The sequence below is a fragment of the Borostomias antarcticus genome (assembly GCF_949987555.1).
Source record: "Borostomias antarcticus genome assembly, chromosome: 5".
Taxonomy (NCBI): domain Eukaryota; kingdom Metazoa; phylum Chordata; class Actinopteri; order Stomiiformes; family Stomiidae; genus Borostomias; species Borostomias antarcticus.
In genome coordinates, this window is record NC_140238.1 from 8,641,191 (window position 1) to 8,665,316 (window position 24,126).

The 24,126-nt window shown below is 53.5% G+C and overlaps 1 protein-coding gene across 1 annotated transcript; it reads right to left on the reverse strand.

The window, feature by feature from the left end:
* Positions 1–628: 628 nt before the first annotated feature.
* LOC311309078 (protein jagged-2-like) lies at positions 629–23,655 on the reverse strand (the record flags this gene model as incomplete). The annotated part of the gene is made up of 25 exons (XM_084438233.1): positions 629–1,134; positions 1,247–1,406; positions 2,794–2,925; positions 3,141–3,404; positions 3,521–3,636; positions 3,770–3,883; positions 4,271–4,356; positions 5,262–5,289; positions 5,396–5,512; positions 5,614–5,727; positions 5,842–5,955; positions 6,046–6,159; positions 6,343–6,507; positions 6,643–6,793; positions 6,918–7,138; positions 7,596–7,706; positions 8,863–8,976; positions 9,085–9,198; positions 9,500–9,619; positions 9,746–9,876; positions 12,099–12,159; positions 12,357–12,611; positions 15,741–15,801; positions 22,601–22,921; positions 23,587–23,655. 25 exons carry the CDS (start codon positions 23,653–23,655, stop codon positions 629–631), a joined length of 3,759 nt encoding a protein of 1,252 aa, XP_084294359.1.
* Between the last annotated feature and the right edge of the window lie 471 nt (positions 23,656–24,126).

Consider the following 24,126-nt stretch of genomic DNA (forward strand, 5'->3'; position numbering starts at 1 on the left):
GAAGTGATAAAAACGCATGTTGAAAGGATATACATAAGGTCTTTAGAAGCATTTACATGTCATGGAAAAGTTGTTATGGATGTAAACAAATGCAGATGTCAGGTCAGGGTGTCTTATATGGATTATGTCAGCTGCTGTCTAAAGGACTTACATATAAAACCTTTTACATACTTTGACTTATAAAACATTACAGCAAGAAAGCATAGAAAAGGCCTAGTGTGTGGGTTAAGGCAGATGTGGTCTGAATATACTGAGCAGTACAAACAACAGCTGCCATTCAATGACTCTCCATCTTCCTCAAAGGGCAGTGCTCAAGTCACATGGTAAAGAATCTTCTAGATGAAAAGGGCTCTCCGTAGAATACAGCAACAGTTTGTAAACAAAATAGAATAATGAAAGTAGCAAAGTAGCTCACTCTTCTTGTTTCCGACAGTGTGGTTTTAAACTGAAATCTGGAGATATTTAGTTGCTGTCCTTTTTTGAGCTTCTATGTTGCAGACATAAAAGAAATAAAAGTTAAATAAAATGTTTATGAAAGCATCTGAAATCTTCACTTTTGGTGCTCTGGTTTGAAGTTAGAAGGAGACATGTGTTCTGTAATTTCAGAAGTCCCAGCTCTCAGCCCTGCTCATACATAATGGTCTTTGACGTCCTCGCCGACGTTGGCAGCGTTGAGGTTTTTACAGCGGTTGTCCTTGGGGCTGTACGCTGTCCGATGAGGGGCTTTGACCTGGGCGCTGCGGCCGGTGCAGATCACCCCGCCTTTACCCACCCCCCTGTCCTGCACCCCGGATTTGGAGTGCTTTTGGGAGGGGCACTTCTCCACCTCCATGCCTCCCTCCTCCTCCTCGTCTCCTTGCTCCTCCTCCTCTCCATCGGCCCGGTCACACGTCCTGCTGGCGGGCCCCATGAGTTTCTTACATTCGTACTGAATGTCTTTGTCCAGGTTCTTGTTGTGCTGCGGCCGGCTGTTCCTCAGGGGCTCCAGCTGGTTGTTGACGGTGCCGTCCTCAGACGCCGTGCAGGCCGCCCTCTCCCGTTCTTTCTTCCTCTTGCGGGTCCACCACACGCACACCACAATGCAGAAGATCCACAGCACGCTGAAGACCACGCACAGCACCGGGACCAGGTAGTCTGAGGGAGAGGGGAGAGGGAAAAGGTTCCATTTCTAACTGCTGTAAACAGCAGTGGCGCCTGCTGTATTTCTGCCGTGTGGGAGAGCGGACTGTTTGACCTCGGGACTCACCGACACGCGGGGTCATGACCTGCGTCTCCACTTTGACCTCCACCACGGCCAGCAGAACGGTGCTGTTGTGGCGTTTGGACAGGGCGCTGATGATGGCGCCGGCAGCCTCCTGGATCTGCCCGCGGTCTCCGCCCTGCGACCGTGCGTCCTCCTCGTAGGACTGGAGGGGAGAGAGAGAGGGGGGGAGAGATAAGGACGGGAGAGACAGAGAGAGAAAGAGAGAGGAACAATGTTGAGTTCACAGAAGGGGATTCCCTCCCTCCCATGGAGCACACAGAGGGTGTAGTTAATTGCCTAATAAGTCGATCAGAGTGACTCCAGGGGGAGCAGGAGGAGCTTAACTCAGTGCTGTGCACTTCAATTAGGAGGAACAATAGTGTGAGGAGGCCAGCTGTGGCTCCCTGGCCTGAGAGCAACACTCCCTTTTCTTCTCTCTGGGAAAGCAAGCAAGTCATTCACATGCCTGGCTAGTTAGCTACCGCTCTCTGAGCCTGGCTAGTTAGCTACCGCTCTCTGAGCCATGGCTATATTAGCTACCGCTCTCTGAGCCTGGCTAGTTCGCTACCGCTCTCTGAGCCTGGCTAGTTAGCTACTACTCTCTGAGCCAGGGATAGTTAGCTACTGCTCTCTGAGCCTGGCTAGTTAGCTACCGCTCTCTGAGCCATGTTAGCTACCGCTTTCTGAGCCTGGCTAGGGAGCGACACTCTGACTAGCCACTTGGGGCTGGACTACAGCCTCCTCCATACCTGTGGGGTATCTCAACTGGACATAGTCACCGTCCTTCACCAAAAAAGGAATATGAACATTTTCGACACATAAACATTAGAAATGACCCCAGACATTTTTATATGAGCCTACTGTATGTGGTGAGTGGGCTGAGTTTTAATGAAGGCCAGGACACTAAGCTCAGAGAACGTCAGATGCGCCACTCCTTTTCCTGTACTGTACTTATGTCCCCAAACATGACTACATCACAAGAACAGGCCTAATCCCCACCATTAAGAGCTTATAGTGCCCTGTAGCGCCTGATTTCCCCAGGGTCTGACCCCACCAGCAGAACCTGGGTGGCCGACATAACCAGAGAGAGAGAGAGAAAGAAAGAGAAAGAGAGCACTTTCTTATCCGCAGGGCTATGAGAAGCGAGGGAGGAGAGACAGAGAACAGTAAGGTGCTCCAAAGTCAAGCTAAATGTCAAACAGATGTTGGTGAAGCAGGGCGTCGTGCTTCAAAAGGCTCTCCCTTTTAACAAAGAGGGGAGGGGAAGGAAAGGCTCCAATTTTACTAGTCTGCTCTGGAAGACCATTTACAGTGACAAATTAAGTGTGCGATTGAATAAAGTGACGGAAAGAACAAAAGGGGGCGAGGTCCTCCCAGCTAACGTCAACTGGGGAGGAGGGGAGAGGAGTGAGTGTGACAGCGACTGTGGGAGGTATAGAGGTAAGAGCGGATCAATGGCAGATGGTGGCGGCGCCCGATCTGAAGGTGGGAGGTGAGGGTGAGGCAGCTGTGTGTGTGTGTGTTTTGGTGGGGGGTTAGGAGACACTCACCATGGCAACCTCCACGGCATCGCCGTCAGAGTAGGACAGGTCACAGAGGATGAGGAGAGTGAAGTCTTTAGCTTGGGTCTGCGTAACGGGGAGGTACCTCAGCTCTGAGCAGATGTTCTCCACGGTCGTGCCCTTTGGTCAGCAAACACACAAACACACACACGCAGTTACTACTGCTGGCTCAGAGAATATACAGTATCTCACATTCATTTTCTGAAGGGGGAAGAGGGCAAAGCATTGTGTGGTTGTAGACAGAGGCGTTTCCGGATGGCCAAACATCAGGTGCTTCCACATGTTTTGTCCTACAGTGACATGCCAGTCAGCCAGACTACGAGGCCGTGACTCACCTGTGGCACTTTGTCTCTGCTGAAGATGAGGGTGAGATGGGCACAGCTGTTGTCCCGGTAGCCACTGTTGGGCTCACACTGGGTGTGGAGGGGCGGTGGCGGCTCGGGGGCGGAGCACAGCCCCCACTGATGGCATGGCGGCGAGAAGCAGGTGAGGAACTGGTGCTCCACGCACTCTTGACCCCCCTGGCAGGAGCGGGCGCCGCTCTCCTGGGCGGGGGCGGGGCTTCGCTGGAGTAGGCAGGGCTGGTGGCCACACCACACCTGGGAACACACACACACACACACACACGTCAGGGAGGAATCTCTCTCTGCCACAAGGTGACCTCTGTGTTCTATTCATTCTATCAAAAAAATGTTTTATTTATCCCCAGACTCACCTTAGAGCAGCGCACGATGCCGTTGACACACTGGCAGGCGTTACACTGTTCCTCCCACCTGCTGCCGTGAGGGACCTGCAGGCCGGAGTAGCGACAGGCCTTCCCGATCCCGATGACTGCAGACATACGGGGGGGAGGGGCGACAATGTCAGGATCGATCATCGGAGACTCACTCTACTTTGCGGAGAGTCGTGAGGAAGAGACAGACGCTACGGCGACAGAGTAGAGTTCCCGGTATATATTACTCACACTCCTGGCAGCGCGGCCCGGCCCGGCCCAGGGGACAGATGCAGCGGAACCTGTTGATCTCGTCCACGCAGGTGGAACCGTATGCACAGGGGGAGGACTGGCACTCGTCTATGTCTGAAAACACAGGGAGCACGGGAACCAATTAGAACCCGTATACATAGTTGTCTGCCGCTAGCTCAATGCAGCCCATCGGGGAATGTATTGACGATACGTTCTCATGCATCCCGACTATGGGTGTCTCTGAAAAGGGGTAAAGGAGAGAGGGGATTCTCCCAGAGAACGTCCCACTGAACTGACCTGTGTGCAGAATACCGCTGACCTCTCCTCACAAGAGGGGTGAGAGGTTAGGACAGGCTTCCTAAAGGCTTCCTAATCTGTCCCTCAGAGACAATCAGCTCAAACTCCCCCCTGTCTCCCTTTCACCCCTGACCCCTAGGTCTGACCCCACGCACACACACACACACACACACACACACACCCCTCCAGTTCCCAGGGACTCACTGATCCGGCAGTCAGGTCCAGCGAAGCCCGGGGCGCACTCGCAGCGGAACCAGTTCACGCCGTCCACACAGACGCCGCCGTTGTAGCTGCAGGGGAGAGAGAGGAGACAGAAGCAGGTGAACACAAGCGGCTCACCCTGCGGAGCGCCACGCACACGCCTCCAGGGCTCTACGCTTTCCTGCGTATCCCCGTTATCCACGGGTTTCAAGAGAGAGAGAGAGAGAGAGAGAGAGAGAGAGGACAGAGAGAGAGAGAGGACAGAAAGAGAGAGAGAGGACAGAGAGAGAGAGAGGACAGAGAGAGAGAGAGAGAGGACACAGAGAGAGAGAGGACAGAGAGAGAGAGAGGACAGAGAGAGAGAGAGAGAGAGAGAGAGAGGACAGAGAGAGAGAGGGGGGAGGGGAGAGAAAGGAACAGTGGCGATTAAAGCTGATCCCCTTATCAATGTCCAGACTTCATATGCAAATCCCGGCTGGCCCCCCCCTGCTGTGTGGGCCCCGTAACCCCCCCGCGCCGCCCGCCCCCCCACCCCCGTCCGCCCTACACCGCCCCGGGTGCAGAGGTCAGTGGTGAAGAACAGTGAGAGGGGCGTCCCGGCCCACACCCCCCCCCTGCACCCTCTCCCCCCCGGGTGCTAATCCCGCTGTCAGTCATTGTGGCAGTGAGATCCTTTTGTGTCCAAGCGGGCCTCTCTGATCCACTGGAGCAGGAATAGCCAGCTGTCAGGGGCTACACTTCCCCTCGCTCCCAACACCTTCCGTACACACACACATACACACACACACGCACGCACACACCTCTACATCCCGGCCTCCCATGGGAAATCTGGAGAGCATTAAATTAGCTTTCGCGGGACATGTTTGCAAGCGGCGTTCGCTGCAATCATCTGATCCTATTTAAAACCCCTCTGAAGTAATACTCGCATCGCTGGATTTTAACTTTGATTCCTATTCTTTAAAAGAAATGTAAACTTGTAACTGATTCCACTTACCAGGGATGAGGGTTGCAGTCGTTGGCATCTGTGAAGAGAGCGAGGCAACACAGACAAGAAGTTAGTCATTTTACAACCGGAGTGCGTCTGCTAATGCCTGGATTGACGCGGCGACGGCGGCAAATGTTTCTCACTCTGTCCGCATGTGGGCCCTTCCCAGCCGTCCTTGCAGATGCAGGTGAAGGCGTCGCCCCCTCCCACGCACGTCCCGCCGTTCTCGCACGGCCCCGAGTCGCACGTGTTGTTCTTTGCTGCGCAGAGAGAGGGGGAACCCAGAGAGGGGATGGGTTAGCGCGACGGTGCGGAAGAACATTCTAGCAGCGTGACGGGAGCGTGACAGAGCGCCTCTCACCGGTGTTGCAGGTGCTGCCCCCCCAGCCCGACGGACAGGCGCAGAGGAAGGAGTCCCCGTGGTCGTAGCAGGTCCCTCCGTTGCTGCAGGTGCTGGCGTCGCACTGGCTCTCCCCTGCGCAAGACCGGCATGTCAGCCACACACACACTCTCGTATGTGGGAGATAACACGCGGCATTCACGCGGCACACAGTAACGCACCCATACACACACAGACACTACAACTTACGTGAGTGGCAGGTCTTGCCCTTCCAGTTGTCGAAGCACTGGCAGTAGAAGTCGTTGACCAGGTCGACGCAGTTCCCTCTGTTCTTACAGGGGCTCCTACTGCACTCATTCACATCTGAGGGGAGCAGCACACAGGGATCAGCACAGGACACACACCCATGGGGGAACAGCGAGGGATGCTAGGGTGGGATGAACACACACTCACCGATGTCACACAGAGGGCCCTCCCAGCCGTCGGGGCAGAAGCACTGGAAGGAGCTGACGCCGTCGATGCACGTGCCTCCGTTCTTACAGGGGGACGACACACAGTCGTTGATGTCTGGAGGAGACGGAGAGACAGATGAAATGACGATGAGGAGGAGGGTGAGGTGATGAGACCGGCATGATAGTGTGTTTGAGTGTGTGTGTGTGTGTGTGTGTGTATGTGTGTGTGTGTGTGTGTGTGTGTGTGTGTGTGTGTGTGTGTGTGTGTGTGTGCGTGCGCGTGTGCATGGCTACTCACTCTCGTGACAGTAGATGCCGGTGAAGCCCGGCTCACAGGAGCAGCTGAAGTTCCCGGCCGGCTGGCTGACACAGCGGCCGTGGGGGCCGCACACGCTGGACGAGATGTGCCACACTCCTTCCTGTGTGTCGTTAGTGGCCACGGCGACGGTGCAGCTGTCAATCACTGGGATCAATGGCAGAAGTAGCCGAAGAAAGAATGATTGGTCAGATATCAGATCTAATAGCACGGAAACGGAAGGGGGGGGGGGGGGGCGCGGAGAACCGCTGCAGTACCTCCAGCCTCGGTTCCACTTCCTACCTTCACAGGGGTTGGTCTTGCAGTGGTCCTTCAGCTCGGAGCACGTCTTGCCTTCGTAGTCGTCGGGACAGGCGCAGTAGAAGTCTCCCATCAGGCCGTGGCACTGGGCCTTGTTCTGGCAGGGGTTGGGGCTGCACACGTTGTTCTGCATCTGCGGACGGAGGGATAGAAGGAGAGATGAATTAGATCTCAGTCGCCCGGGGTTGATATCGTCGAGGTGCCCGATGATAGCGATGACAGCGCGACCCGGTCGGCCCGAACCCGCCACGGCTCACCTCGCAGGTGGGTCCGGCGGTGCCGCTGGGGCACTCGCACATGAACCCGTCCGGGAGGGGAAGGCACTTGCCGCCGCTCCGACACGGCCCGCTGGCGCAGGCGTTCCGCTGCGCTTCGCAGTGCCGGCCCGCGTAGCCGGGCGGACAGGCGCACACGTAGCCGCTGCGCAGCTCCTTGCACGTCGCCCCGTTCTGGCACTGGCCGCGGCAGCTGTTGACGTCTGCCGGAAGGGGAGGGCGGAAGGGGAGGAGCTTAGTTATACAGTACATGATCACAGGAGAAGATACGGCTTTTTAAGCATGCATGGTTTCTGCTGGACACACAGGACACAGGGTGCAAGGTTAATGCCAGAAAGAAAGAACCAAAGTCAAGATGCAGGAAGTCACGGTGCTCTTGGTTATCAAAGTGCATGCGCTGAAAAGCCGTTCGGGTTAAGCGGAAAAGCCGTCCTTCATACGGTATCTCCTGTCGAAGCCAAAGCTACAGAGTCTACTACGGCAGGATGTGATTTTCGTGAAAATTCACGAAGAACCACAGTCCATCCAGGAGTCTTGATATCAAGTATCAATAGAGTTCTTTGCCACAGTGAAGCAGAGAGGCAGCCCAGGGAGGCCAGTGGGGAGGTGACAGAGCTTCAGGCGAGGGGACAGAGGTACTGTAAAGTGACCAATACTGACTGAAGTCACAGTTCTTGCCGGCCCATCCACGAAAGCAGACACAGTGATATCCACCAATCAAGTTTTTGCAGTAAGCATTGTGGCAAGGCTTCCCAAAACACTCATTCACATCTGCAAAAGGGGGGAGAGAGGGAGATTGAGAGAGAGAGAGAGAGAGAGAGAGAGAGAACCTAAGAACCAGCTACCAAGCCCCAGCTACAGTACCAAAGCCCCACCACCAAGTGGAATTATGGCACTGGAAGACACTGAAATTGAAGCCCTTGACAGGCTAGTCTATCCACAGGGAGAACCGTCTCTCACAGTTAAGTCGAGATGAAAAGGTCAACCTCAGCCATGTCAGTTTCCTCCTCCACACCTCTCCGCCTCACGTCCAGGCTAACCTACAGTATTCTCTGAGGTGCTGAACATCCCACCAATGGTCAGGCCTGTTTGTTCTCAGCGGTCACTTCGACCCCTCCCTCTACTCACCCCCCACACGCCATCACCAGTAGCCCAACCCCCCCCGCCCCTCCCCCTGCGCTGACCAGTACCAGTGCAGAGCTGCTATTCCCCGGAGGTGGGCAGCACCTGTCGGGACTGCCGTAACCCGACGCCGGCTCTCTCAGGTGCCGCCCGCTCCCTGAAAGGGGAACTGCGCCACTGAGAATAACGGACCCGTAACACAAGACCCGGGGCGCGTTTCTGCTCCTCCCCGGGCGCGTTTACGGGTTACAAACAGTTTCCTCTCCCCCCCCGGGTCCGGCGCGCTCCCCCGGGCTAAACTCTCGGCGTTGTGAGGGCGCGACGCTCTCTGTCGGGGGGCTCCGGGTTAGAGCAGGCGCATACCCCTCTCACCCCGGTCCGTAGCCAAAGATAACCCCCCGTCCGAGTATATTTGGTCCCGAAGGCTAGCAGTTGCCAGGCTGTAGGTTATTTATAGCTTTACTCAAGTCGCCTGGCTCGGGTTGCACATCACACCCGGCTTTCTCCACAGACACGTACAGGTTTCAGACGAGCCGTCCCGCTCGCCGTATCGTAAAAGCGCGGGCTCGACAAGAGGCGGTAAACAAACAAGCGGGATGCTGTTCAGGCGCGGCGATCCTTTGGCACGACGTCAAACACACACCATTCACCGTAGTAAACGCGTTAAAAGAAAACACATCACTCGACCGAACGTGCAACGGTCTCATGTTATACGCCCCATGACGCCTCGTCCACGAGGACTATAGGCAGGGTTCCAGACCACCCCCCCAACCCTCCCCCCACCCCCCCCCACCGGGAGACGTACCGATCTGGCAGGTCTTCCCAGCCCACTGCGGGGGGCACAGGCATTCAAAGCCGTTCTCCATGTCGATGCAGGTACCGCCCTGGGCACAGGGGTTGGAGGCACACTCGTCCGTGTCTGAAACACACACACGCACAACACACGCACACAATGTAACAACCGAGCTTTGTCAAGACATTGGACACACATACACACACACAGGAAGGTAAATGTCTGCTAACTCACCTTTAGCACAGGTGGGCCCAGTCCAGCCTGCAGGACAGTGGCACTCGAACCCAGACGGAACCTCATGGCACGTACCCCCGTTGGCGCAGGGGTTTGACACACAGGCGTGCTCCGCTGGAGGGAGAGAGAGAGAGAGAGAGAGAGAAAGAAAGAAAAGAAAAAGAGACAGAGAGAGAGAGAGAGGGGGGGGGGGTGGCAGGGTCAGAGAGCCCATTCTTACCTCAACAAGTAAAACTTCAACAAGCTCAATGCCACCGGCATTTCATTTCATTTCAGTCTATTTGAGAAGGGACAATGCATATCAATCAACAACAAATGTAAATACACCAGATTTAGCCAGGAGGCTAATTTTCATCTATAGTCCCTGGCACACACATGAACAGGCAGTTTTGACGCGAGCAATGCGTTGACTCACCGATCTCGCAGTTCTTGCCCGAGTAGCCGTCAGGACAGGCACAGTTGTACTCATCCGGCTCCGTGTTCATACACGTTCCTCCGTTCTTACACGGACGGTTCGTCCCACAGTAGTTCAGGTCTGCGGAGAGAGAAACAGGGAATACCGATGATTAAATATGATCACACGCCGAGTACCCGTACGTGTACACTATAATAACAGGGCGTTACAGAGCTGTAGGTAGGAGGCCATGTGAATGGAACGCACCTTTGTCGCAGAGCAGGCCTCCCCAGTTCTTCTCGCAGCTACACTGCCAGGGCATGGCGCAGGTGCCGTGGACGCAGCCGGGGTACGGCAGGCACTGGTCGCAGAACGGACCCTGCCAGCCGTAGTTACACCTGCAGCCACAGGAGACACGGTTGCTGACCGAAACACGGACGCGTTCAAAGCAGAGATGTACCGTCTGAAAAAGACGCCGTCGGTAAGCCTTAATTGATTCGTGGCTGAGCTGAGATTCACGACGGGGGTGAGGGGTCAGGGGGGGGTTCATCATTGAGCTGGAGAAAACGTCTTCATCAAGGTGACACCCTCGCCGAGGGCCCTAATCTTAGACGGGCGCGCTGGGGGGTGGGGTGGGGGGTGGAGGGGGCATTCCATGCCGGAGCCGAGGGTCAAGCCCCCGGCCGCCTCCCGATGGCGTGAGGTCCCGGGCTGGGGAGGGAGGTCGCCTGGGAGCCTGAGGCGGCGAGGCAGGGAGGCGGACGGTGAAGGGTTAGCTAATCTGTTGGTTTATGGCGGCACACTGTTATTCCAAGGCCAGCGGTAACCTTGCCCCACCTGTCCTGTCATTTCTCTCCCAGGGCTATTTTAAGCCCCCCCCCCCCCCCCCACTCTGCAAATGGACGCCCGACCAAACACTACGCTAGCCTTGCTAGTTGATACCGGAGTCCACTCGAGTGAGCTGAAATGTGCTCTTTACTCAAGCTCTTACGAGAGCACATTTCAGCCCGCCCGAGTGGACTCCGGTATCATTTATGCCGCGCTATAATTTGACACAGGGGCACCATACTATACTATTGCGTATTGTGCTGCAACACAGTGGGTCAGAGTTCGCCGGCGTGTCGCATTACTGTACCCCACACTGCGCTTTCACTGGAGGTTCGTAGCGCGCTACGTACCCGCGGTGGAGGGGGAGAGACTGGCCACAGTGTGTGGGAGAAAGGCAGGGAGAGACCACAGGGCGACCGCAGGCAGGGGTGGCATTACCCACAGGCCTCGGCGGCACGTCTCCCCAGTCAATGGAGGGCCCTGGGCCCAAAACTCCAAAATATCCCTCCGCCCACGCCGCTCGCTGTGGAAATAGCCCCTGAAAAGCCACACCCGCTAGGTCTCTGGGGGGGGGGGGGAGTTGACAAACCTGCTCCTCTCCAACAGCTCTAAGACTATTGAATTATTTACAGAGAGAGAGAGAGAGAAAAAGAGAGAGAGAGTGAGGGAGAGAGAGAAAGAGAGAGAGGGACGCTATCCGAAATAAACAAGACTTAAGCCCGCTGTTGCCTGGATACATCTTTTAGTGGTGTTGCATGGGGAGCGTAGGTTGTGAATGCGCTGTGTGTGTCACGAAACCGAGACGCCACACAATACATTTTTAGTTTTCTCGGGTGCGCAAGCAGACAGGCATTCTCTCTCTCTAGGAGAAGGAGGGCTATGTTCCTGAGAAGGAGGGCTATGTTCCTGAGAAGCAGGGCTATGTTCCTGAGAAGGAGGGCTATGTTCCTGAGAAGCAGGGCTATGTTCCTGAGAAGCAGGGCTATGTTCCTGAGAAGCAGGGCTATGTTCCTGAGAAGCAGGGCTATGTTCCTGAGAAGCAGGGCTATGTTCCTAAGAAGCAGGGCTATGTTCCTGAGAAGGAGGGCGAGCTCCAAATCACATGTTCAGGCACATTCCATTTCATTCCTCTCTGTCCTGTTTCCCCTGCCACATTCGCCAGCGCAGCAGCGGATTTGTTTATGAGGCCGGGACTTAAGACCGTCTCTCGCTAATAGCTCTCCCCTCTCTTCACCTGGCGTGCCGGCATGGCGTATCATGACCAGACCACCGGACCGGACCTCCCAGGTCACTTTATCACGCTGGCCCCCGGCCAGGCGCAGACTAATGTATAGCTAGGGCTTAGTACAGTATTGTATGTGACCACGGCCGCTGGACGGGGGCCACCCTCCTCCCGGCGGGCCGGTGCCAGCCCAAACACGCCCCAGGATAGGAAGAGGTGCCGGGGGACGGCAGACGCGGGCAGTGGGGCCCTGACACACAGCGCTAGAGGACGGGGAGGAAACCCTGTTTGAAAAACAGGCCTCCGCAGGCCAGCTTTGGAACAGGAAGGAGAACAATGGCTCCTGGATCAGACTAGGGGGTGTGTGTGTAGGGGGACGGTGGGGGGCAATGGAAGGGTCGGTGAGAGAGAGAGAGAGAGAGGGGGGGGGGGGGGGGGGGCGGGGGTTTGGCGGTCAGAGGGCTCATCTGATTATGTTATCACCCCCCCCCCCCCTTCCCCCCCACCTCCCCCCAATTGCCATCCTCAAACATGCACCACCAAACCAGTGCAGTGTGCGACTCGACTCACGTGCATTCTCCAGGGACGCTGCACCCCCCATGCACCAGGTTGCAGCCTTGCTTGCAGATGGCTGTGGAGAAACAGGGCGAAAGGGATGAACAACGTGCGCCTCTGTCAGAAAGCTACAGGTGTCTCTGGGGTTCTCTTAACATTCTATCTATCCGCCGCATATTCAGTCTCCTGAGAAGTGTTTGCGGGGCACCTGTGGGTCAATCAGTGACTACGGCTCCAGTTGAATGTGGTGATGGACGGCCTGCTGCTACTCACCCGTCATACAGTCCGTCCCCATCCAGCCCTCCATGCAGCCCCGGTTCCCCAGCTGGTCGCACACGTAGTGGCCGAAGTAATCGTCGCGCGGCCGGCACTGCTTGTTGCACTTGCTGCCGTAGTAGTTCTCGTTGCAGCGCACGCGGATGCTGTACTCGAAGCTGGCCGTGGCCCCGTTGTGCTGGATGGTCTGGCGCTCATCCCCCGGGTTAATCATCCCCTTCCGGATGCTCCGCTCAATCAGCAGGTACTCGTCTGGGCGAAAAACAAAAAACAAGCGCCTCAGACACGCATCACATCCTTCCACTGAGTCACGGCCATTGTGCGCACAAACAGCCCTGCGTCAACAAGGGCAGCTCGGACTGTGACCAAAAAAAAAAGAGGGGTTCAAACTAACGGCCCTCCGGTTAGTGGGCCAAGACATTAGAGAGCCGTCTGGAAGCAGGAGCGCCTCATCCCTCCCCGCTACCGGAGATCAGAGAGGGCGACCCCGGGTTGAACCCCGCTCCCTTTCCAAGGGCATGAAAGAAAGACGTAGAGGAAAGTAAACACAAACAGGGGGTGTAGCGCCCGGGGCCTGCAAGAGCTTGATAACTAAAAATGCTTCTTTTTTTTCTTTTCTTCGTTTTTTCCTTCTTTGCGAGACGCTTTTTTGTCGCCCGCCCCCTCCCCTCACGCTCTCCGCATTCTCAGGAAGTCCAGCTCCCGACTCCTTCGGAGCCAGGGCCGGAAATAATAAGAGGCTGGAACAGACGAGGAAGGGCGACATAGGAAAGGCCCTTTAGCTCTTTTTTCTCAAGGAACAGAAACGGCGTGACCCGCGAGGTGACTTCGGCCGCGGCCGCCGGGACGGAGGGGGCCGGGGAGAGGCCCGAGCACGGCGGGGGACCAGGAGACCTCTCCCCCAGTTGGACGCTACTGGACGTAGCGAGGAAGATACAGGTAGCTGGTCACAAGAAGGTCACTTCCTGTTTTCTCTGAGCAGTCCGGAGAGGTTGGTGTTGTCTACTTATAACATGTATCACGCAGCATATACATATTTAAGGGCTCGCAAAGTTTACCCGTGACTAAAAAAGGTTTAGTGATAATTGTACTTCCTGCCCTGCTCGATTTAACTTAGAGTTAACACACTGTCTGCCGCAGATTTTCTGTCACTCCCCCACCTGCAAAACTCAAGTGCTCCACTCACTGCTGTTCATTTCCAGCAATTAGATATAAAAATACAGTCCAATCATTGGCTCTCTCAGGGCTGAAGGAGACACTCAAAGAGAGGCTGCTGTTACTAGGGAGAGCAAGCGAGGGAGGGGGGGGGGGGGTGAGTGCACACTGACTACACAAACAACGAGGGGGCTTCAAAATCGAGCAGTTGACCGAGTCAAGAGCAACAAAACTGTTTGCGTTCGCAAAAAAGCCAACGTCATTTTAATCAAGCGTACCTGACATGTTTTTTTCAAGCCTATTTATGTTTCTGTAAGCTTGTAAATAGGCTCAATGTTACAGTAACAGTCAGGGAATGTATGTTACCATAGCACTAAAATCTAAATCAACTGATGAATCTACAATTCATTTTGCTGTCCATAAACTCTTCAGTTGAGAGACTGCGAGTGAAGCGAGGGGGATCGGACTCCACACTATTCCTCTGAGGGTACACTCCTCCTTCCCTCTCTCCCTCCCTCTCTCCCTCCCTTGCTCTCTGATGATGATGTCAGATGAATTAAGAAACACTAACATGAATGGTTCAGCCACCACCTACGAGGAAAACAATGGCGCTGGCCTCTTTTCTCCAGCCTCTCTGTTTTGTGTTTAAACACAGAGGGCTTCCTGAAGGATAAACAGCCCTCGGAGTACCTCCTTTTTCCTGAGGCCTCTCCAACCCGCTGCCCAGGTCCGGGCAATACAAGGCCCCACTCCGCCGCTGATGATAAACTCACGTTTGATAAAACAAACACGTGGTTATTCAAACCCCAACGACAGCGGCAGAATATCAACATTGACGCTCTCGAACCCGACTGCCAGGGCCCGGTAGTCCGGAGACGGATTCTAGAAGCGGCCGGCCCGGAGCCTACTCGGTACCACTGTCGGCACAGCAGCCGGTCAGTCGGCCCGCTCGTCCAGAAAGGCGCGCGGGGTCGTCTGAACGCACGCCGGCGGCCGGGGAGCATCAGAAAGCGGCGTGCGTGCGTGCGGTAGCGACACAGCAGCTGCGGCGGTAATTAGCAGACAGACGTCGGTGGAAAGAAGAAAAAAAAAAAAAGAAACGTGGCCCCATAATTGATGGCTTAACGAGGTGATGTACTCACCGGCTTTATATAGAGACAGGGGGACAAACTGTCTGACACACGCACACACACACGCGGTCCCCGCGGGGGTGACCCAGCCGAGCCATGCTACAGTCCAGGCCCAGCCAACAGCACAGGAATGTGGAGCCTCCCCGCAGAGCCCTGTATAAACCTCTACAACCGAGCGTGAACGCGAAGGGATTACAATTGACTGATCACCACCACTCCCTCTGACAGGGAGTTCATGTCGCCGACGCGAAGAGAGAGAGAGAGAGAGAGAGAGAGAGAGGGAGGCCAGCCATACCGGCCCTGCCCTGGGCCCCGTGGTGCTGTCCGAGTCTACAGGCCGGGGCCTGGCCCTCTCTCTCTCTCTCTCTCTCTCTCATTCTGAGACCTGTTCTCACCCCTTCTTGGAAAACCTCCTTTGTGAGGCGCTGCATTGTTCGGGAGAGCGTATCTGGAGCTTTCTCACTAGCGAGAGTGCCAAGGTTTAAGCAAGACAGTGAGAAACAGGACAGCGGGTCATGGAAGCGCAGATTGGTGTGTATCGCATGTTCACCGGCGGTAAAAAAAAAACAAAAAAACACACAAAGCCTTTGGTAGGTTAGGTCACCTAATGATCTCGCCGGAGGTTCAAAGTTGCCCTAAATCTAACACTCAGTAAAGCCCGACTTGAGACAGCCAACACCTACAGTATACCCCCAAGTCTCTAACACTCTGATTGATTGCATTCCTCAATTAACCTTTCTTCCTCCAAGCCGTGCTTCCAGAACACAGCCAAACAGAAGAGGAGGAGCCACTAAAAACAGGATACAGCTGTGTACTGAACAGCTCCAACACGGAGGCAGCCCAGGTCCAAACCAGAGGTCAGACAAAACATTCTTCCATGTTCCCCATGGGAACAATCGGTAATTTACCTATGAGAAGGTATGCGTGTGTATGTGTGTGTGTGTGTGTGTGTGTGTGTGTGTGTGTGTATGCATGTGTGTATGTATGTGTGTGTGTGTGTGTGTGTGTGTGTGTGTGTGTGTGTGTGTGTGTGTGTGTGTTTGTGTGGAAGCCAGGGGGTGTGAGGTAATCTCTAATGCGGGGGGGAGGTGCTTACCATTGCTGTTGTGCGTGCTGTTGTCCCAGTCCCACGCCTCCACAATCAAAGTGTACGCCCGCTGGAAAACAGACAGACAGACCGACAGGGGTTCATCAAAGGGCTAGCTCATAATTCATACTCATACACGCACACACGCGCACGCACACACACACACACACAATTGCAGCCCCCCCAAAACACACACACACAAACACACATACACAATTGCAGCCCCCCTCCAAACACACACACACACACACACACACACACACACACACACAGACAGTAAATCTGGAATGATGATGGTGGGAACATAATTCTGGTTCCCACACTGCTGTCACTGATTATCTGAATGTGGGCCTGGGGCTGGTTAGCAAGTGCAGCTACCGCGGGCAGACAGACGCATCTACTTGCCAACCAGCAAAACACACTCCCTCAAAGGTTCTGTAGTACATCACAGATGACCAGGCTGGCAAAGCAGCAGACTCACAAAACACTGCACACTGACCTGCTTTTTTTTTTTAGAGGAGAAACGCTGCTTTGTTCATCTGAAACCCAGTGTGTGTGAGTGTGTGTGTGTGTGTGTGTGTGTGTGTGTGTGTGTGTGTGTGTGTGTGTGTGTGTGTGTGTGTGTGTGTGTGTGTGTGTGTGTGTGTGTGTTTGTGTGGGATCTGTTGAGGTACAGTACAAGTAAACAAGTCAAGATGGAGCTTGCTCCCTGTCAGCTGACTGGGTCCAGGCCAACAGATGGGAGTTCCCACGACCCAGGTCGGCATCTGTGAGGCCAAGGTCGGGGAGAAGATTACTGAGTCGCTAGGTTAAAGGGAAACGGGATGGGAGAACTCGATTTCTATTGGTCCACACAGATACCTTTTATAACATCGGCCTCAGTCGCCTCCCACACAGTTGCCTACAAGTAAGTGAATAAAGCTTTGGGCCACCTCATCGATCCTGGTGGGGATACGAGAGAAACATTCAAACAAGTAGAAATGAGCTCAGGCAGTGACTTGGATGCACAGGTGCGCAGGGGAGACATGCTGCCAGAAACGCAGGTCCGAGGTATGGTAATATACAGTCAGATTCAACATCTATCAACCCCCCACCCCAAAGAATATCGACAGGAATGCGCCCTTCCCCAAAAAGCAAATATGTTGAGCTGTTCCAGTGATGGGCCCTCGCTCACTCACCATAGAAGACCACGGCAGAGAGAGACTGAGTGGGAGGCGGTCTCTCTGCTGCAGGTCCCTGACCTGAACCGATGACAGCAGATGGGCAAGGCAAATGCTTTGGTGAGATGCCAGGAAACTGATTTGCCGTTTTTTGGGGGGGGGAGTGATTCAAGCCTACGCCTTTCCCCCGTCAATCAGCGATGACGGCCTGTGATTTATGAGTCTGGATCCCCCCCCCCCCGAGAGCGCAATTAATGGCGATGAGTGGTAACGAGCGCATGTGATCATAATCAATCTCCCTCTGATCAATCTCGGGTGTCACGGTGAGTGACGTTGGGACGGCCGAGGAGTCACGCACTCGCCCAGGTTCTGGCGGAGTTCAGCTCGCCGCGACTCGGTGTGTGTCCTTTAGGAGCGGTTAGAGTGGTTAGAGTGTCGTGTCGTCGCCGGGCGCCTGCGGTGTGATCTCGCAGACGGACAGTGCAGGACGAGGACACTCGACACCCCCGAGCCAATTTACAGGAGTCGGAGGGATTTGGGTTTTCATTAGCCAGGGGAGAGGCGAGCCCACTCCTTGCCGCCTTCACCTGTTCAATGAATAAATTACTAACATGTGACGCAAGCAGGCAGTGGGGGGGGGGGGGGGGGGGGGCAGCACAGAGGAACTGCTTCAACTGAAATCTCCAAGGGGTTTAGAGAAAACAAGGATACAACTCATTTCATTATCGTTCTCGTTCTCATACTGCTTTAATGCGACAACAACATGGATGTATGAGACTGAGACCCAATTAACAACTTCTGCAGGGTTTGCAATTGAGAGAAAGGGGGGGGGGGGTTGGGGTGCAGCAACACCTGCCATCTCTCACACCTGTTAGGATGTTGACAGGAACGAACCCCGCCGGTCCCCGTAGGGCAGACCCTCCGAGAGTTCGGCTCCGTTTGGCACTTTATTAACGGAACAATCCCCTCCCCTCACACCGAGGCTGTTCCCCAACGCCGCGCTCTCCACAGGTTTCTCATTCAGACGCCCAATCTAATCACAGCTGATCTAATCACGCTCTCTTTACCGCGCCCCGGCGGCCATGCGGTAGGGAGAGAACCGGAAAATTCTGGTTTTCTCTCAGCCAAGCCATCCTACACTCCCGTATCTCAAGTCTGGCCTCCTCCTTCTTCTGCGAGGAGGCCATGCTTCTTCGTTTTTTCCGCTTCTGAAGATCAGCGCATCACTGAAATAGTCGTCGCAGTTCACTCTGTCGCACTTGTTAAAGGGAGAGAATGAGAGGGTGTGTTCAAACAGCCAGCAGGGTTTCTCCCTCCCAAGTTCCCAAAGGCATGGGGACTAGGCACGAGGGAGCACGACACAGCCTCTCTCTGCTGGTACCTGTATTTGGTTTCCCAGGATCCTCCTCGGGGGTGATCAATGCAGCCATAAGTCAAGGCGTTTTGCTGACGTCCCTTCAGACAGGGAATCCAACCCCTCAGCAAGGCGTTGAACACCAGATATGTCACAGGCCTACTTCAGAGCGCAACACAAGAGCGGCCTTATGTAAACGCTCTCAAATCCGCTCCTGACATTTTGCCCAACGCAGCTGCCCTCCTCTCTTTCTCTTTCTCTCTTTCTCTCTCACTCTCTCTGTCTATCTCTCTCCATCTCCCCACTTGTTTTTATAACTCAATATCTGCGGACAAAAGCAGAGGTATAAAGTCATTGTTGGGCCTGAAAGACGCAGTGACAAAGGGGTGGAAGCCTCCTTTTCTCGGTGTTGGGAAACTGATATAGAGTACAGGGTTGGGAACCCCCCCCCCCCCTCACTCCTTCTCCCCCAGTCCCACACAGAGGAGAGCACTGACAGTAAAACAGCCTGCCAACTGAAAGGCAGTTCTTTGCGAACCACACAGGCTTTCATGTCAGTGATACGACAGAGCAGTCATTCATATACTGTACATTGGACTGGCACGGACTACAGTTCTCAGACAACATTCTGCACGCAAACAAACACACACACACACACTAGTCCAGAGAGCTTGCAGCGGTTCCACAAGGCTAGAGTTGGGTAACACAGGCTACCAACTGGAAGAGCGCTCCAGATGTTGTGCTTGTTGGGAAACCCTGATGTGGATGAACCCTCACCCCGTCACCCTGGCGGAGAGGAGAGGCAGGCTGCTGTCACAACAGCCTGCCTGGGCTGGGGACACAGCGTGGGGCAGCAACTGACAGGACCTCAGTTAGTCTCTCTACCACACTAGAAAATAAGACGGGATACTAGAATGCAGCACTGTTAGTGAGAGAGATTGAGAGAGAGAGAAAGAGAGAGATGGAGAGAGAGAAAGAGAGAGAAAGAGAGAGATGGAGAGAGAGAACGAGTGAGAGAGAGAGACAGACAGAAAGAGACAGACAGAGAGAGAGAGACAAAGAGAGAGACAGACAGAGAGAAACAGGGAGAGAGAAAGAAAGAGAGAGAGAGAGAGAGAGAGAGAGAGAGAGCTTTGTGAAGCACTGTAGCGGGAGGGAAGGTTTCTATGTTGATGATATACATGAAGCCCAGGATTTAATTAGCACTGAACACAAAGCACCCCCCCTGTTCTCCACACCTCCTCCCTAGCAGCAGGTCCTGGATGAGGGGCTTGGCTGTAACCCCCCCCCCCCCACACACACACACACACACACACACACACACATATACACACACGTTCACCTCCCCAGGCGGATCCAGCTGGGTTCTGGCAGCCATGCAAACAGGTAATGTACAGGAGTGAAGTGGGAAATTAAACTGGCTGTGTAATAACATGCTTTAATCACAGCTGCACTCTCCGGAGCACCTGCCATGCATGCGTTTCATTATCCCTGACCTGGCCACACACACACACACACACACACACACTCACACGCACTGTGCACAAACACAAAACAGATGACAAACACAAACAAACAACAGACACACTCCAGGACAGACTCGCACGCAGGCCAAAAAGAAAAAAAACTCAAATCAAATGGACCTTATAAGCGTGTCTGAAAGACATTAAAGATTGAGATGGTAATCAGTGGATTCACACGGCCTACAGGCAAAATCAGGTCATCTTAAGTGGAACCAGAGGAAGTCACTCGAGTCGGGGTGCCAGGAGAAAGACGAGCAGTCCCTTCCTAACCGCAGTCAAGGGAGCGTGGGGCTTTAAACAAGACAATCCTCTGCCGCACCTCGCTGCCACACACAGGTAACAGAGCCGTGCCCCGGCCAGCCCAGAGGCTTTTAGGCTTATTAGACTGACCCAGAGAGGAGGGGCAGGGCAGAGGGCATGGGATGAGCTGCACCCCCCTCCCCCTCCCCCCCTCAACCGCATGGGTTTAAATCAGTCCCTCTCCCAGGCCTGCTTTTTCTGCATCGATGCTCGACCGTCAAAACATCGCCTCGACTAGGAGGACATTCTCCCAGCATTCTCCGCTCCGAGGATCGCGCCTGGCACATGAGCCCCCGATCCCAGACAACCAGAGGCTGTTCATCAGTAGCTGGAATCGAGTCGACAACAGCTCCAACCTGAGAACAAACGGACAAAAACCCCTCCTGTCCTCGGCTACAACGGGCAACCTCTCTGCCGTCGCAGGCACTCCCACCGGCACAATGACTGCAACGTTGAGCCGTGAATTTACCGCAATAAAAAAAAAAGAAGAGAGATTTCGCCGAGAAAGCTACACGTGGGTTCGAGAGGGTCATCCTCGTGTCGACGTCGAGGCAGATGTTCCACCTCTGCATCACCTAGGCAGAGCCCACGGAGTACAGAGAGGAGGTGGGGGGTGGGGGGGGGGGGGGGGGTAGATAAACGAGCATGAAACTGGAGCGTAAGCCCCTCATTCTTGATTTACACACAGAGGGGTGATGGGAGGACAGGCCGGCTCTAAAAATACTCCCAAAATGAAGGAGGAGGAAGAGGAGGAGGAGTAGGGGAAGAATAAAATGCCTGTTTTTCCTCCTAGAGTCAAACGCTGCATTATAAGTGACTGTGAAGACCGGGACCTAAAAATACCTCTTCCCCTCGTGACAGAATCCTCACAAGAGGGGGGGTTCTCTTCACCTCCCAAGCCTCTCTGCCTTTCCTTTCATGAAAAATATGTCACTAAAGACCTAAACAGCCTAAGGGGTTAAACATGAAGAGGAAATTATCATTGAGTGGCGGAACAATGTCTTATTTTTTTTCTATTTAATTCATGTCAGGAGCCAGTGGCCCAGATATTCCCACCAAGCGGTGACGCCACCATCAGCTACAGGGCATGACTTCGTATAATACACACTCTCTATTCAGATCACCGGTCAATGGATCTGGGAGCAGCACACACCACAGCAGTCTGGGACTCTCCTCAAGATTCAGAAGCAGACTGGGGTCTACTCTTTTTGAAGTAAAATAATACGTACACATAGAGACAGGGGGATATTAGACACTGTGGGGAGCCTCAGGTCAAGTCCCTCCATTCAGACGTGACACATCCAGGGTTATAGTGTTCCGCTGGTGAGAGCTGCCGCTGTGCCTCAGCCTACTAGAGGTCTCCAGAGCCCTCCTCCACTCCGCAGCAGACTCTCACTTTGGCCACAGGGGAACAGCTTACCTGGCCAGCTTAGCACACCCTGCTGGTTCCAGGCCCCACATGCCACAGAACCCAAAACACCTGAATACAGTTGAAACAGTTACCGGCAGATAAAGCATTTTACCAGTTCACAGACTAACTCCTTCTGTGACAGTAGACAACTCAAGAGCACATATATTGCCCTTGACGACATCATCAACTTAAAACGTCTCTGTAATCTCGGAGTTCTTTTATCCTGTGTGTACATAGTGGAACATAATGACCCCCCCTGGACACAATGGCCCAATAAGGGACTGGGGCTGAACCTGAGAGCAGGGTGAAGGTGTCCCACAGGCAGCCCAGAATGAGCAGGGATCTTCACTTGTTTGAGTAGTGGTGACACCGATATCCACTCCCTATGTCGCACACAACTTAGTGGTAATTGTATCTGCCAGAGGCCCCATGTTACTACTTCCATCTCTCCCTCTGCTGACAGCTGACCATGAGGGCTGATGAATGGACAGGTCACATAGCCAACCAGCCATACCAAAACACCTCATATGTATGTACTTCACATGAACAGTATTCGTGCGTGGTTACACCTACTGATAATGCCATTCTTTTTCTACTGGATAACCTATCAGTACCCCCCCCCCCCCCACACACACACACACACACACACACACACACTCCCCCACCACCACCCCCACACTCTCGCTCCACATCACCCACATTCTTTGTACGTGTATCCAGCGAAACGACGGAAAGCAAGAAACTGATGTTTTCACAAAAAAGTGCACATATAATGGTACGCACAACATCACCAACAGCACGTTTCCCGCGCGTCTCCGTGCGTCCTGCGCGCCAGTGGCTTTGGGGAATGTGCACTTGGTCATAACAAACTGGCATGTACGTGATGTTTGGGCAATTTTTATTTGGAATGAGAAAACATCAGTAGCCTACATGCACTCTATCATCGTTAAATACGCTCGTAACTGGGGGGAGATGCCTGCGTCTCCAAATTCGCCAAGTGGATTCGCCAAAGGTGCCACTCTCAACATCTCAGCCCAGGGAATTTATATTTTGAAACCAATTAATAAGTTACTACAGTCCATAGCAGACTAGACCGATGATATTTAGGCGACGTTACTTACCGGCCAAGAGAACAGGAACGGGATGACAATCTTTCCAGGTTCATTGTTTCGGTTTTGGTTGTTCTTGGCGCTCTTCAATTGAAAAGTATTCCCACCGATAACGCTAGTAGATCCACTTCCATAGGTGCACAAGCCCGTGGTCGTGACCTCCGTTTGATATTCCTTTAAACACACTCTAAAGTAGGTATCACATTCATCCCGGTTGCAGCGGAGATCCTGAGCGTCCCTTTCGCCATCGCAGCAGTCCCCGTCCGACAGCTCACCGTTTGCGTTCTGTACTGAATTCAGTTGCAGCTCAAAATAGCCCGTAGACTGGGACACCTAAAAATAACATTGAATAGAGAAAAGTGCTTAATGTAGAGAATACATACTAGATTCCGGCATTCCTGTCCTCATTAGGTTTAGTTATCTGTTACTTTCCACACTGAATATCATTCATAATGGGATTTTGCATATTTTAAATTTGATCTTCCTGTTATGTCTGTGGCATGCAGTTATAACTAAAGCAATATTTTATGTTAACAGCATTACCTGATAATTGAGTGCTATATGTTCGCAGTGATATGTTGCATGTGATTGGACTTGACTGTGTACAGTAGTCACGTTAACTATATCTCCCATCGTGCATCGTTATTGCTGACAACATTTACAAAATTTACAAACAATTGCAAAATTGAGGCAAATCTAGTTTAATACACCCACGAGGCAGGCAACGCTTCCCCGTGTCATTATTCATTATGGACACTTTCCAGTAAGTGTGATTAGTGCAAGTACGGTGCAAAACGAATTCATCAATTCTAAGGAAGCTCTAAAGTAGAAATTCCAAGATCACATGATTTAACTGACTACTGCGTAATAGCATTAAGAGTGGAATTCTATCAAATTGAATTTTCAAAAATGACTCTTCGTTGTCTGAGAAAGCCACCCTCAACTACCAACAATCTTGATATAGGCTATCTTCCAATATCTTAGAAAAGTTATCTCACCTTAGTCCACAACGTCAGCAGCAGGAACACTATTGAGAAGCAATGCAAATTCCCCATACAATTCCACATGACTCCGTTTGATTAATATTGGCTACCATTAGGAAAAATGTCTTTATCTCTTAAAAAAAAGCCGTTGGCCGGCGAGTGTATCCTCTTCTCCTGGCATGCACGATGCGAGAGCCTGATCTATTCCCCCCTTACTATCTTTCCGAATGAGAGAGAAACATAAGATGCGTACTAATGGACAGCCGAGGCGGCGAGCGCACTGCTGGTCCAGACACACACACACACACGACTTTCCCCCAACGTTCGAATCACTCAACAGCAAGGCGAGCGATCCGTTTCAGCACCGAAGCCAAGCCCGGGGATGATTCTGTGATTGGCAGCTAAACACACCATTCACAAACTCTTGGCTCGAGCATTTTGTGGAGGGACAGCCGCGAGGGGCGGAGTGCTACAGAAATTACGCGTGATGATTTTATGTTCAGAAACGTAGAGGAAGTTTGTCGACACATTTTTGTCGTTACCAAAGCAGTATTT